The 16682-nt window shown below is 39.8% G+C and overlaps 1 protein-coding gene across 6 annotated transcripts in view; it reads right to left on the reverse strand.

The window, feature by feature from the left end:
• The window catches only part of LOC131049274 (aspartate aminotransferase), a 34040-nt gene that overhangs the window by 3139 nt on the left and 14219 nt on the right, over nt 1-16682 (reverse strand). For 4 of the 6 annotated variants that reach the window (XM_057983326.2, XM_057983325.2, XM_059209810.1 and 1 more), the window contains exons 2-4: nt 1287-1523; nt 1078-1171; nt 837-940 (exon numbers count right to left, since the gene is read on the reverse strand). In XM_057983326.2, the coding sequence (XP_057839309.2) occupies nt 837-940; nt 1078-1171; nt 1287-1391 (303 nt within the window). In that variant the 5' untranslated portion in view covers nt 1392-1523. The remainder of the gene's footprint in view (nt 1-836; nt 941-1077; nt 1172-1286; nt 1524-16682) is intronic. The other 2 variants (XM_059209811.1, XM_057983324.2) reach the window with 2 other exon arrangements.

Here is a 16682-nt window from a genome sequence, read left to right on the forward strand (position 1 = left end):
AGACCTTGGGCTTAGTTCACATCTCCAAACTACTATTGTGGAACTGAAATACTGTTCAGTATACCTTTTAAGTCTATGTTGATTCAAGATTAAAATAGAACTGGTGACATGACTTCTGAGCTTGATTTGTTTCTAGGTAAGATAGAGAAATCATAAATTGGTTGTAAAACTAATTTTGTAACTGTTTTTAATATATGAGTGATCTTTTCAAGGCTATCAACAACATGATTACTAATTACTTGTGACAAACATCAATTTCTTTGTGGGTAATTTTGAGATTTATATGGTATAAAAGATCGAAGAATTACAATTTATTTTTAATGACAATTCCTAGGGTTCTTTGAAACGATTTTGTCAATTTCAATTGAAAATGGTGGAATGAGGATGTTTCCTGATTAGACACTATGAATTTGTTTTAAGCAAATAATTTGGTATTTTTTAGGGTTAAATCCTGCAACATATTTTAATATTGTTGTCTGTCAGCATATCACTATTTGGTTCATTTCTTCAATTCCCCTTGTTCAAGTTACTATAAAATGTGAAAGAAATTTGAACAGATAAAGATAAGTTGTTTTATATAGTGTATAATATTATAAGCTCAGAGGTGTTTATTTCAGCTAGCAGTTTACAAGTTGTAGCTTCTCAGCCTTGGCCACTACCTAGGCCCCAGATTTCTATCCAGTAGCGAGTACATTAAGAAAAGATACTTATAAGAATAAGACAATATAAAAACACTACTGGCTTCAACATAGAATAACAATGTATCTTACCTGAATATAACTTGCATTTTGTCAATAAAAAAGCAAAATAAAACTCATAAATTGAAGTATGCTTACCTCATCACCCAGTGAACGGACTGCTAAAACAGCTTGCATGATGCATTGTTTTGCTCCATTACTGACAAAAATCTGGTCAGGTGTATATGAGAGGCAATTTTCCTCTATATATCAAGCAAAGTAACAACTTGTTAATTTTCCCTTTAGAGGTAGTATATTAGATAGAAAACATGCATGTTTCCATTTAAGGTCCAAAGGAGACAATGTTGGTGGAGACAATTGAGTAAAATGAGAAATTAACCTTTTAAGTTATTACAAATAGCCGTTCGAGTCTCCATGGTTCCTGCATTAGGAGTATATCGATTATAACTTTCCTGAATTGCCTTAATACCTACCTGTACAGAAGGGCAAACCAATATCACAATAGGCAATCTACTTTTTCAAGTTGTTTAAATTATATCATGCAAGTTAGATAAACTCATTAACTTATTGTTATCTGTCCATTTTCACCTCAGATATTAGGTCTGGTGTATTAAAATCAGGCTCACCAGCTGTTAGTCTGATAATAGGAACTCCGACTTGCACAAGTACAGTTGCATGATCTGATATTGCCATTGTTTGTTATGGGTTTAAGAGATGCCACCCTTGGATTTATTGAGATATCAATTTGCGGTACACCATTTACACTAGCTGATTCAGCCATGGCCCTAATGCTGAATGAATGATGAGTCCCTTTTTTTAGATGACCTAGACATTTGCACAGAATCCACAATAAATTCACATATATAAAATTCTACAATCACACTTAAAGTTAAAATCTTCAGCTCTAAGCTCTATATAAAAGAACAAACAAGATTCCCCCATGACTACGAAAATTCAAGCTCACGAATCAGGTAACCCATGCCCTCTAAAACAATTAAATTCATGGTTTGACAATATGCTGTAAAAAGTCGAAGGTTGTAGCATGCGAGAATATAGACCTGCTCAGGTAGAGAACATAGTAAGTCATACATTTTTCTTGTGATTAACATTGTCATTATTACCTATGAGACTAGAATAGCTATTGATGGGAAACGATAGTGATCGGTAACCATATATTCATTCCCAGTAAACTGATGACTTTCCTAGGTAACTAAAAACTAAGGTCAAATTAGCAATCAAGCACTATTAGCATAACACTTGGCAATCAGTAAATATCAATCTGTTGCCATAAATTCAGTTCCATTCAGTAGCATCTCCCATATCGAAACCGAACATAATTATTTGCAGTTTCTGTACATCTTGACCCTGTTCCAAAGAGATCATAAATTTAATAATTTGTAGTGACTTGAAAATGCAAACTTTCAACATTATCTCAGATTGATCTTGGTTAACCTTGTTATGGTTCTCCTGTGATATTAATGCATAATACAATACAGGAAAGGCTAGACACGTCCACTAAATTGGTTTAATTTTCAAACACTTCAAGTTCCTTTCATAATCCTCTGAACTTGAGGAAGTTGTTCAGAACATTATTAACTTCCAAGAGCTTTCCTACAATTTTTAAAATGGGTGGATGTACTTGGTGAGAAAGAACTTGAGCTTTGAGTAGTTTGGTATTCACGACTGACATTCTTTTTAAAGTATCTGTAAACACCATAAACATGCTTTGCAGATACAAATAATGTACAAATGAAAGAAAGTCTTTCCGGTTTCAAAAAAACCTCCCTTGGAATTCAAAATTCCTACTGTCAAAATCTCTTCAGACTTCTGCAGTACTACAACTATAAAATCTTCAGAAGGAAAATAAATATCTAGTTCGTCCTGTGCATTCCCAAGAAATGCTTTTGTAGAATAATACATATCTGTTTACATTTATGCCACGTTCAACTGAAAATGCTGCAATCAAAACAATATTCCATTCTAACAAGCCAATTAAATGCAGTATAGACCAAAATTCGCAAGCATATCATATGAAGGAATGGGTATATAAATATGTAGGTTATAACCATTTATTAAATTATTACTAACTAGAGAAAGAAAGACATGTACAAATGAAGCCATATGAAACACAAATAGATTTCACTAATTCAAATCTGGGAATAAGATTTTTTATTCTAACTGAACTATAACCAAATCTGAACGGCACATACATTTGGATCAGATACCAGGTCTTCTCTTACTATAACTAAAATAGATGCAAAGAAGTACTTATTGGCATTACCCATGAAAGCTCCTACCTGTTGTGACCATTTCACACATCGCCCCATTAGAACGGGGACCCCCTCTTTTTTTTGCTTTTGTTTTGCCTGTTCTTCTCTCTGCTTTTAGGGTTTTGAGTAAGTGGTGAGTCGTCTAGACTAGGGTTAAGCCTTAGGGTTTCCTTTTTGATGTTTTCAAGCCGAAGTCCAGTCCAATTTTGAAAGATTATTGAGCATCCTCGCGTAGATTGCAATTTTGAAATAGGATGAGTCCAGTCAAGATTTTGAGGGCAAATTCAAGTTAGGTCTAAGTGATAGCATTTTGATGATTAAATTATGCATTTTGTCTGGGTGAATTTTGACCAAATTTTGGAAGTAAGGTAACCAATTCCTGGCCTTGGAGACGACCTAGCCCTGCATGATGAAGTGATCTGAAGACCTAGATTTTGATATTTTAACTCCAAAAGGGCAAAATCGCTCCTGTCCCTCTCCCAGGGACCAAGGCGAAAATGATATTTTGTGCATTTTGGTTATTGACTTGTTTTATTTGCTTTTTGCAGGGTCGCCAGGAGAGACAATCGAGTGTGAATTGAAGATTTTGAAGATTTTGAAGACTCAAGATGACAAGTTTTTAAGGTTTAAGGCCAAATCGCTCCTGTCCCTTGCTGAAGGACCAGGGCGAAATGGCTCATATAGATTATTTTGGGCCTCATTTGATCGAAATGAAACATCAAGGACGCGACGAAGGATGAAATGAGCATAAAGGAGTATCCAGACTTGGTCGTTGGCAATGAAAGATTGAAGATTTGACCTTTAAAACAAATATCGCTCCTGTCCCTCACTGAAGGACCAGAGCTTGATTTCCAAATTTCCACTGTCCTTGCAAGACCAGAACAATTTTATGATTGGAAGAGATCAAGAAGGACATGTTTTGTCCATTGAATATAATTTGAGCGACCAACTAGCAAGGAAATATGCTAAGATGACAAAAATCGCTCCTATCCCTCACTGAAGGACCGGAGCTTGAATTCCAAGTTCGCCTTATCCTTGCAAGATTTGAATGATTTCGCGATTTGAGAAGAACAAGGAAAGTGTGTTTTATCCGTTGAATATAACTTGACTGGACCACAATGGAGAAAATCGATCCAAATTAGCTAAGGCGCTCATGTCCCTCTCTCAGGGACCAAGGCGATTTTAAAGGAAGCTCCTGTGCCTCTCCCAGGGACAAGAGCGATTTTCTCAAAAGACAAGTTTTTAGCAAGGGTGAAGCAAGTTTTACGTTTGAGACGAGTAAAGGAAGGCATAATAGCTCCATTGAAGATAATTTCGAAAGTTTGCAAAACACAAGTGGAGCCTATTTTGGCCAAGGCGCTCCTATCCCTCACCCAGGGACCAGGGCGAAAAGTGCATTATCAAGACTTCCCTTCCAAGTTTGGTCGAATCCAAGCCAAGGCACATGATGGAGATGATATTGGGAATGCTTCAAAGAGGAACAAAGTTGCAAAGACCACGAGAACTTGATGGAATTGCCTAAGGCGCTCCTATCCCTCACCCAGGGACCAAAGCGAAATCATCATATTTGCCTAATTACCTAACATTTTGAAGTGCCATTTTCGTTTAAAGGACTCGAGATGGATTAAGGAACAAAGTTTTGCGCCCTGAAGATGATTTGACATTAATATGATTAAGGATTTGTGCCATGGATTAAAGATCGCTCCTGTCCTTTACTATAGGACCAAGGCGATTTCTATAGAATCAGTCATTTCCTTCCAAAACCACGTCAAGGCGAAGTCTTGCAAGGTCCAAAATGTCTTTAGGAAGACGATGAACAAGGAGTTAACGTCAAAAGTCGACAATTTTAAGCTCAAAAGCAAAAATCGCTCCTGTCCTTCACTGAAAGACCAAGGCGAATATCCTTGGAAGAGCTCATTTGGTATTGAAGAAACGAGTTTGGCACGTATAAAGCAAACAAGGAAGATCATCGATTGCCTTGCAACATGAATTGGCGATTGGAAAAGACGAGAACCAAGGCTAAATGTGAAAATCGCTCCTATCCCTCTCCCAGGGACCAGGGCAAAAATGTTCCAAGGTTCGCCCCTTCCAAAGATCACATGAATCAAACCCAAGATTCCAAGTGAAAATGCCATTTTCAAACATCAAGGATGAACTTTCAAACGTAAAAAATGAAGGATGGAGGACCAAAATACATGGGCGCTCCTGTCCCTCTCCCAGGGACCAGAGCGATGTTGATAGATGTCCCTTATATCTCCTATGCCTAGGCGCCAATAATTTTTTGAATTACATTAAATGCCAAATTTGCTAAAACGTGAGATATTTAATTAAATGGGCATTTAATAAGTTCGCATAAGGCATTTAATAATTAATTTAGCCTTTTAAAAAATAGAAACTTTAATTGCAAAGGCATTTTAAATTAATTAAAATTAAAATTAAATAAAAAAGGAGTGCGCTTGGGGTTTATTTTAACATTTTAATAAGGGTCGGCCTCCTCTTTTATTTAAATTTTGTTTATTTTTTTGTTTATTTTCCAAGTCGGCCTATGGGGATTGCAATGCATGAGCGCATATATAAGGGAGGTATGTTATAGCATTTTAATCCATCATTCAATCATTGTTTAAATGCAATTTGGAGAAGCAATAGAAGGAGCGAAATCTCATCGAAGGAGAAGTGCGAATTTTGTTGGAAGTGGAGCGAATTCTCCCTCAAAGCGTTGAAGACCCCAAGGGTGGTGAAGTTGATGAAGGAGGCACATTTGCTAGAGGACTTCGATCTTCATTTTGCCTAGCAAATTTCTTCATTTTTGCATCGATTTTTAGAGCTAGTTCTCAAAGAGAGGTATGGCAAGATCTCCTTCGTTCAAATTTTGAAATTTTGAATTTCCAAATTGCATCGTTATATTTAGGAAATGATAATTCAAAGATTTATCATGAAGTTTCCTAAATTCAAACTTTAATCCAGTCTATATTTCTACGTTCCAAGGTATATTGCTCATTATGAAATGTTGTGTAGGTGTCGAGATGGCGACCCCAAAGGCAGGAGCATGCACCAGTCATCCAGCCCTCATGAAGGAAGATCAGAGGAATGAAGAAATGGAGACCAAGATCGTGTCGAAGTGGAGCAACATTGGAGATACCAACTTGGGAAACTTCAGTGTGAAGAAGTTTCGAGAGGTCCCTTACATTGGCAAGCCATCACCTGTCGCAAGGAGGATAATTGAAAGTGGCATTATTAAGGCGGTCGACTTCCCTCCAGCAATCCAGTGCCATGAGTTGATGATCGAGTGTGCTCGCCATTATGACCCACAATCCAGATCGATCGTTTCCAAAGAAGGAAACACTTTGGCTTACCTTTCAGAGGAGGCTATAAGTGAGGCTCTCCATCTTCCGGAGCACAGAGATATGATTTACAAAAGCTTAGAAGGAGCCAGGTCCATGTACAAAGATGATCCAGACACTTGCTTGAGCATCATCAACAAGAATTGGTTACTCAAGAGTCGTCCTCGCCTGAGCAAGATTCCAAACACACCACATAGGATCGACTTCCAGGAGGAGTATAGAGATTTGATAACATTGCAAAACCGAGTCACAGGAGCTCCTCAAGCCTTCTATTTTGAGAAGTGGATGTTCTACTTCATCCAAGTGATAGTTCAAGGAAAAGGAACAATTCATTGGGCTAGAATGATTAGCCATTGCTTGGACGTGCAGTTAAGAAGATTGAAGGCTACCAAGTCCTTCCACATGAGTTCATACGTCACATATGCCTTGATCAGGAGTTTTGAATATGCAGGATTACCTCACAAAGGAGTGATCGGAAGAGGGCCCGGGGAAGTCAGAGTTTGTGATTCCTATGTTCATTTGCATCATCCACTAGGAAGTGACTACAAGTTAGTCAATGATACCTTCACGATGAACATCACCAGGACATTGCAAGGCGGGATTCACAATCGGTTATCTCAAGACACACAAGAGTTTGTAAAGAGGTATGGCGCATGGTTCATCCAATTTCAGAAATTTACTTATATTAGAGTTCATGGATGTCCTTCACCCCCCTACATGTTGCCGAGATATCCGACAGACAGAATAGTGTTACTTGATGTAACTAGGCAGTTGGCAGCTTATGCGAAGGCATTCAGACACAGGCATGGAAATGGAGTTCCTGTGCCTATCATACTAGGAAATTCAGTTGAGGTATGTCCTAATGTTCCAGCCATGGATGATGTAGAGAAGGAGTTGGCCTTATATTCATTTTCATTCTTCGCCTTGAGAGAGAGTTTTGATCCTTATGGGTATATAGAGGAGACAGTCGATAGAAAATACAAACATGAATCTCAGGTAGAAGATTTTTGGATGAATCTCTCACATAATTTTGAAGTAAAGAGAAAGATGCATTCCAGATTGCCTTTAGATTTCATTAGGAAATGCAAAATTTACAGAGTGGCCGATCAAGCTCAAGACAGTGGCAGACATCTCCAATCATCTTATGACCAAGAAAACAAAGCAGTGAGGATAGATTGGAACGAACCTGAGGTTTTGGATCTAGATGCTTTGATGGCTCCAGTTTTGTCTTGTACTCGCAGATGGGTTGATGTGCAACATCAAAAGTTGAGAGAAGAGAACATATCTATGACTTTCACTTTGGAGGAAAGGCCAGGGGAAGGAGGGACCAGTGTAAGTGAAGGCAATCCTCATCCTAGAAACACAAGTGAAGGCAACCTTTGAAGCGCAAGTGAAGGTAATCCCCATCCTAGAGGCTCAAAGAGGAAAGAGAGACCTGAGAAAAGAGAATCCTCCAAAAAGAAGAAAGAAGCCAATCGAGATCGTTCATCCGGCACATCTTCTCGACAAGAGAAGAGGACACTTGAAATGGAGGAATCTATGGAATCAATGGTACAGAACGATAAACATGAAGAAGGACAGGCACCTCAACGTTCATCAAGTCGATCTCTCCAAGTCAATGAGCTACATGAAGACAAGAATGATGACGAAGTGACATCTCCCCTCCGAGAAGAAGAGACATTGCCTAAAGAAATACAAGTTAGGGAGACGAGGTCTGCCATTCCAGATTGGTTGAAGGAGAGATTAACAAGGGTGATTGTGGTTGAGGACGAAGATAATGTGATTGATTAAGAAAGCCTTGTTGGACATTCTCAGGAAGTGACAGAAAAGAGTAAAGCCACTAAGATGTCCAAGATGCTCAGAGATGAGACAGGATCCAGGAAATTGCAGATAGCTACACCAGCAGTGGACAAGTATGAAGGTGAAATCCTCGCAGAAGAATATGATGTAGAAACATTTGAGCTTGGTCCACTCACGACTGAGAAAACATTGGATGAGGCAACCGATTCGTTTGAAGCACTAAAAGACAAGCTTAGGGAAGAAATGGAGAAAAATAGAAAGCTTGAGAGAGAGGTCGGTGCATGGAGAGGCTACTTTAGCCATCTCAATCAGCCTTTGGGGCGTCAAGATCCAGCAGTATCTCCTGTGCAGGCACTTCCCATTGAATCAGTTGGTGAGGCAGAGAGAGTCAAGAGTTTGGTCCAGCTTATGAGCTCTTGGATTGACAAATCCCATACAGTTGTTGTTGAATTCGCAACAAGGATGATGCAGACCATCCACCAAGCTATCCAGGTTCTTGAGATCATCCACAACCTAATGATAACTGTAGCCGCCTTTGCCCATACTAGAGATGTTATCATTCTTGTCCTACAAGTAATCAGACAAACATCAAGGAAGATCCTAGCACAAGAGAAGATAATGGATGGAGGACCCCATAGTTTACTCCAATGGTCAACTTTACTCCAGATGAAGGAAGTTCTTTTTGAGGACATCAGTAACAAATGCAATCAAGTTGAAGAGATTATCCATCCCATCCAGGACAAGGTGTTTGGGGTTTTTTGTACTATTCTTGGCCGAAGAATCGAAGTTGAGACAGATGTGGATCTTCAAGAGTTGGAAGAGAGGGTCAAGGTCATCTTTTGCAAAGATGAGAATGTTATTACAGATGAGCAAAGAGATCAAATGTTTGCTACTATGCTCCTGATTGAGAAAATCAAGGAACTCGAACCTGAATGGGATGCGGCTCTTCTCAAAGCTTTCGATCAGGTCATCCACTTGGAAGAACGAATGAGGAATCTTCCCGAGATTCCAATTGCTGAGATCGAAGGAATCGTGTCTAGATTCATTGCATATGCTAAAAAGGAGCATTGGAAAGGGAATAAGGTTCTAGAAGAGAGGTTGTTATAGATGACGTGGCACCCTAATTGTCATTGGTCTATGTTTCCTAGATTTTTGTGCCAAATCAAATATTTGGCTATGCATTTAATATTGTTCAATAAAAAGGGGAACTTTTGTAATAAAACCCTAATTAGGGTTTATGTGTCAGAATCTCAACCGTTGATCTTCTTTTGATCTGGGTCGTTCATTGTAATTGAGGATGCTATATATACCCTCACTCATTTTCATTTTGTAATTAGAAAGAGAGAGCAATAAGAAATAGTTAGAAGTTTAGAGCTTTTGAGAGAAGAAAGTATTTGTAGCAAGATTGAGCTTTCAAGAAGGAATTTCAAGCAATTGTTGTCTATTTTGGCTTTGAGATCAATAAAATATTGAAGTTATGGTGTTTTATTGCAATTCTTGTGGCTATCTTCATGGTTGTTTGTTTTCTTGAATCATTCTCAATCAAAGTAGTATTTAAGTTTGAAGGACTAAGTGTTGGGCTTGATCTTTGGTGAGATTCACATTCCAAACCAGTAGCTTCTTACTGATTGTAGGAACGCCTTGTGTGGTCACTGGAGAGACTCGAATTACTTAAACCTTCAATCGTCATTAAGATTTGGATATGTGCCTTTGTGCTAGTGTCTATGATCCTTGACAAATTGAAAGATCATTTGTTACCTTAGAAGATCGCATCAATTTCAGTTGAGTTGTTGTTTTATGGCAATATTGAAGTTGGTAGAATCTTGCCAAGTCCAGCCTGCATTGAGTCATTCTTAGGATTAGATTAGAATTTACCCCTTGCAAACTCTACCTTTTGATCTTTTTGAGAACTTGTTAGTTTAAAGAAATCTTGTTGCTGCAATTCGGATACGTAAGGCCCCTTGATGAAACAACAATCACAACGACCACTGTTGCTTATCCACACGTAGAGACCCTACATAAAAGAACATTGGAGTCACCCTGATTGATCCTTTTTTGCGACATCTTCAGCAATCAGAGGCTTTATTCAAGAGAGGATAAGGTACCCTTGGGTATTTTATTCTATGTATGATTGTGTACAAAATACACGTCAACAGAATTGGCGCTAGAAGGAGGGCCTTGAACCACATAATCCGAAGGGACAGTACTATCCAGAAAATTTACCAAAAAAAAAAAAAAAGGAAAGAATACATTTCGAGCATGATCATGAATCACGATGGTGTTGCCACATGAGGGATTGAATCAAGTAGTGCGACCTAATTTGCAGATAGGCAATATTCAAGAAGATATTGTTTCAGGATTGAATCACCTAGCGTGGAACGTAAGGAGAACTGAAGCTGAATATAACAGAGTGAGAATCATCTTGGAACAAGAAGAAGATAGGGCTGAAGAACACCAAAGAATCGTAGCTAGAGAGCTTCGCAATCAAAGGAACTTATAGTAATCTCCGCAACACAAAACTTCATGCTGGATCGCATTGGTTCTTTCTCGCCGGAGAAACATCAAAAGATATTGAGGTCAACACCAGGCATCAAGAATCTAAGTGAGCTTCAGTTTACTTCAAGGTCGAAGCGAGTCAAGAGAGAAGATACTCCCAAAGAATTTGAACTAAGATTGGAGGAATCTCCTAAGCCATCACAAGCTCCGTCTCTTCAAGAACAAGTACAAGCAGCAATTCAAGCAAGTATCCAAGCAATTTCTCAATCGACAAGCCAAGCCAGTTCATCAAGTCTCTTGTCAAGTTTTCAAACTCCAAGAAGAACGATGGCACACCATGCTCCTCCTCCTCCTCCTCCTGCTCATGCACTTAATGGCGCTACTTGGCTAATCAACAATCCATCACCATTGGAATTTGCAGTCTATCATGATATGCCAAAGAATCCAGAACACTTTTGTTCCAAATTCAATGTCAGTGATTTCAATTGTACAGCAGAGGATCATATCAAGATGTTCGAGGATCATCGTCGCAACAGACAAATCGAATATGGAGATGTAGCATGTAGACTTTTTCCCTACTCATTGGGAGAAGAGGCATACTTCTGGTTCATTCATTTGCCTATAGGGTCAATCAGGACTTGGGATGCAATGAAGGATGCATTTATTGCTGAGTTTGGTATACCAACCACACCGGCCGAGTTGTATAGACAATTTGTTGAAATCCGAAGGAGAGAACATGAACCAATCACCTCTTTCAACAATAGGTTCCACCATGCATACACGATGTTACGACATCCCTACCTCATTGCTGACCCGAGGGAGATCTATTATGGAGCCCTAGATCATCTTACCGCCATGTTCGTAAGGACACATCCTATACCAAATGATCTAAACGCAGCATACGCGAAAGCTATTGAAGTCAGTAAGCACATGGGACAGAATATTACTGGGCCACTATTACATATGGGACTTGTTGCAGCACCAAATCAAATGCAAGCAGTTGGTATGGCATTGGCCAACCAAACTCCAGTTATGAACCCCATTCCACAGGCAACATATCCTAATGTACAGCCGGCAAACCAGTTGGTACCTCATCCTGGAGTTCCACTTTCACAAGCTCCACCAACACAACCTGTGTACCTGCAGAACGCAACAAACTCATCAAGAACACAGGAAGAAAAGGATGAAATGAAAGAGTTGATTGAACAAGTCAAAAGGTTGTCAACCGAAGTAACTCATCTAAGGAACCAGAATAATCAACTCCAAAGCATGCAGAGGGTCAACCATGGCCAACATACAAACAATCAAAATTTCCAAGGAAATAATAATCAAGGTTTCAAGAACAATTATCAGGAAAATAACAACCAAGGCTTTCAGAGGAGACCATGGAATACTGCTCCCAATAATGGAAATGTGGTGATGCCACTAGATAACCCACCAAATTCTCAGAATCAAGAAAATCATTCTACCAGTAAAGTGTTTCTAGCAGAGGCGGCCTTGTCCAGTTGGTGTAGACTCCATAGTACAAACCAACATTCTGAGTTACAGTGTCCTGAATTCAAGATCGCGGCCGACATATTCCAGCAGGAGATGCGCAACAATGATCCACCTGAAAATCCACCCACAACAGGATACAAAATGGTCCCAACCATGCGATACGATCAAGCCATGATTGTGGAAACTTGCAAGTATTCACAAGGAGAAGATAATCAGGCACAAAATGGGAGGTTTCCACCAGAATCTGCTAATGGGCCGATGGTACCACCAGGTTCCCAGTTCCCACCTGCATCTGCAAATGGACCCATTGAAGACTCAGAGTATTATTTTCCACCTTTGAACAACAGTGTCCTAGTTGAAGGGATAAAGGAGGTATTCCACCAGTCTTCAGGAGGTGTGAACCAAAGGGTATATCATAGAAAAGAGAGAAATCAGGAACCCCTAACCACATCGATCCCTCTGAACAATTTCTCTACTCCTTCGAATCCACAAGCCAGTAACAATCCAGAATATCCACAACACCCACAAGGATACAGACAAAAGAATGTTGCACCCCCCATGGGCAATGAAATGAAAAGATTGGCCACGTTGGTGTTAGAAGAACTCAAGAAAGTTAAAGTTAGTCTACCACTCTATGAGCTACTCAAGATCTCAGAAATCAAAGATGCAGTGATCAATAGCTTAAGTGAGTCTAGTACGATAAGGTCAAACGTTCAAGACTCGGCCAACAAAGCTCAAGCTACCATCAATATGACCCAAGAGGAAGCCGACAACAAAGAGCAACCTGAACAAGACGAATGCATGGTCCAGACCATAGCTTTCCCAGCCAAAAAAGAAGACATGTTAGAAGGAAAGGTGTTACTCAAAAGGGGCGAGACTAAGAAAACTCAACCTGCTATCGAAGAAAGTCTCACCACTAGTCAGAATCTTCCAAGAAAGGAGGTTGCCGTTAAGAAGGATGTGGTCAAGAAAAGGAAATCTCCAAACAAGACCGATCACTCAAAAGAGGAAGGCCTCACCGAGAATGACAATCCGAAGGTCAATGAAGTGAAGCATCAAGAACACAGTGGGGATTCTTCAGCCCTTTCCCAAGGAAAAGATGAACCGGCCCCGTTCTTGCTATCAGTTAGAATTTTTGGGAAATTACTACATAATTGCCTTTATGACTCAGGAGCTTCCAGCAATGTGATGCCCCTGGCTGTTTGTCAGAGACTAGGAATAACTCCCGCCCCTACCAAAAGAAAGGTCACTCAGCTAGACAAGACAAAAGTTCCAGTCATGGGAGAATTAAACAATATCCACATGCAATTGGCCGCGGACCCGAGGGTTCAAAACTTCATAGACATATCAGTCGTGGATATTCCTGATTCATATGGGATGCTTCTGAGTAGAGATTGGTCACGAAAATTGAATGGGTATGTGTCAACTGACTTTGCACATATGTGGTTACCATGGAGAGGAGTCCCAAATCAAATCAAGATCGACAGCACTCGAAGATTGAGACTTATGATAACCGAGTATGGGGAAGACAATGAAGTCCTGTTCTTAGAATCAGATTTAGGGACATACAAACCTAAAGTAGGTGAGGTCCTGATGATACAGAACATACAAGATAAAGATGATCAACAAGAGGTCATGGAATCTACAGAAATTATCGTGGAAAGTGATCAAGGATCCGGCCAAGAAGATGATGGAATGTTTGAAAATTTCAGAAAATTCGTACATAGAAACATACAACAAAGTGTGCAACTTGGTAACTTGGCATCCGTTCGAGATCTGCTTCTTCCGAATTGGTGTAGGATACATAATGTCGTCCATTCAGAACTATCCTGCACTTTGTGCCAAACTGCATTAGAACAAGTGTACAAAAGAGCCCCGCAAACATTAATCATAGAAGAGATTCAAGATTTAGAAATTGATAGCTCCTCAGGGGACGAAACTCTATCCGATACATCAACCGAAAGCCAGGAGGACCAAGTGACGGAAGACCCAGGAGACGCAATATGGACATTGAGGTTCGATGGTTCTAAGTCCAAACAAGGATCTGGAGCAAGCTACGAATTAATTAGCCCGACAGGAGAAACCTACCTTGCTGCTCACAGATTACAATTTCCTTGCACCAACAATGTAGCTGAATATGAATCCTTGATTCATGGGTTATTGTTAGCTATCAAAAAGAAAGCAAAAATACTGCAAGTGTATGGAGATTTAGAAATAGCTATAAGGAAAATCAGAAGGCAGTATGTTTGCCATGACAAAAGGCTGACCAGATATAGAAATCGAGTTTGGGACCTTATTGAGAGTTTTGAAGCCTTCAACATCAATTCTATATACAGACATCAAAATCAAGTGGCTAATTCCCTTGCACAAGCCGCCAGCTCCTTGATACCATTAGCAATGGAAGGATTAAAGAAGTTCACGGTAGAATTAACATCAGTCCCTTCGGTCCCAGATAATATCACCAATTTTCAAGTTTTTGAAGACGACAAGCACATACTGGATTTCTTGACCAACACAGATGTCTTCCTAGCTCAAATCATTGATGAAGAAGAAGTGGGAGAAGCAGAATTTGATGCCGAAGGAGTTTTGAATTTAAAAACAAACACTATTCCAAAAGGAATGGTGGAATTAGAAAGAATCTTTGATCCTGACAAATTGAAGGAGATGAAAAGCCACAGTATGGAAGGAAACACATGCGATGCAATCAACATAGGGGATGACATACAAGTAAAAAATGTGTTCATTGGAAAATCCTACACCGCACCAGAAAAAAATGGAATCTTGAAAAAATATGAGAGATTTCCCAAATGTCATCGCATGGAGTTATGAGGATCTTAAGACTTATGACACTGCAATTATCACTCACACAATCCCTTTGAAGCCAGGAAGTAAGCCATTTAGGCAGAGACAAAGGCCAGTTAATCCTTTATTGGAACCCCTGATATATCAAGAAGTTAAGAAGCTGCTCTCAGCCAAGATCATCTTCCCGGTAAGACATTCGACGTGGGTTGCCAACCTGGTTCCTGTCAGAAAGAAGAGTGGAGAGATCAGATTATGTGTTGATTTCAGAAATCTCAACCGAGCTTCAGAAAAGGACAATTATCCGCTACCATCACTGGATGAAGTGTTGCAAATTGTCAACGGGTCGTAGATGATGTCTTTTCTAGATGGATATTCAGGATATAACCAAGTTCTGGTCGAGCCAGAAGATCGACTAAAGACTGCTTTTACCACCAAATGGGGAACATTTGCATACAAGAGAATGCCTTTTGGACTCATCAATGCCGGGGCCACATTCCAGAGAGCCATGGATATCGCTTTCAGGGACTTAATTGGAAAATGTATTATTATATATATGGATGACATCACAGTTTTCTCCAGGCAAAGAGAAGATCATGTAGATGACTTAAGAAGAGTCTTCCAAAGGTGCAGAAGATATGGTGTATCTCTCAACCCGAAGAAATGCATATTTGGGGTAACAGAAGGAAAACTTCTAGGACATGTCATTTCAGAAAGAGGAATCTCCATCGATCCTGAAAGAGTAAAAGCTATATCCACTATCAATTTACCCGCTAGCAAGAAGGAGCTCAAATCATTCTTTGGCAAGATCAAATTTGTTAGAAAATTCATTACTGGATTTGCTGAGATAGTCAGACCCTTGAATGAGATGTTGAAGAAGGACGCAAAGATTGAATGGTCACCACAGGCCAAAAGGGCATTCGAGGAGATAAAGATGGCAATCGCAGAAGCGCCAGTATTGATCAGTCTTGATCACCTCAAGCCCTTCTACCTATATTCTTTCGCTTCTGACTACACTTGTGCTACTATTCTCACCCAGAGAAGTGAAGAAAAGGACGAGAATCCAATTGCATTCATGAGCACCCCACTGAAAGATGCAGAACTCAGATATCCCAACATTGAGAAACAAGCATACGCGCTGGTAAAGGCCGTTAAAAAATTCAGACATTACCTCTTGAGGGCCAAAATCTATGCAATAGTGCCAGATGCAGCAGTCAAGACTCTCCTCATGCAAAATGAATTAGGAGAAAGAAGAGGCAAGTGGGTTGCCATTATCCAAGAATTTGATATCGAAATCCAGCCCATGAAACTTGTTCGAGGACAAGCTTTGGCACAGACGCTAGCAATTGACGGACCCGGATTAATCCAACAGATTTATGAATTGGAGCATGTCACCCCTGACGAATGGTACAAAGATATTGTGACATACTTACTTAACAACAAATGTCCCGCTCGCATGACACCCACGCAGAAAAGAGCACTAAGAATAAAGTGTCAACATTCTATGCTTCAAGGATCTGTTCTATATCACAAAAATCACGAAGGAATATATCTGAAGTGTGTTGGCAAAGATGAGGCCAAACAAATAATTGAGCATTTTCATTCCAAGTTTGGGACCGGACATGGAGCCAACCTCGCTACAGCTCATCAGATCCTAAGAGCAAGGTATTACTGGCCTGCCCTTTTCAAAGATACATTTAATCATATCAGGACTTGCCACACATGCCAAGTCGCAGCCTTCAGAGAAAGAAATCCTGCCATGCCATTGAATCCAGTGATCG

The sequence above is a fragment of the Cryptomeria japonica genome, chromosome 8, assembly GCF_030272615.1.
Source record: "Cryptomeria japonica chromosome 8, Sugi_1.0, whole genome shotgun sequence".
Classification (NCBI taxonomy): Eukaryota; Viridiplantae; Streptophyta; class Pinopsida; order Cupressales; family Cupressaceae; genus Cryptomeria; species Cryptomeria japonica.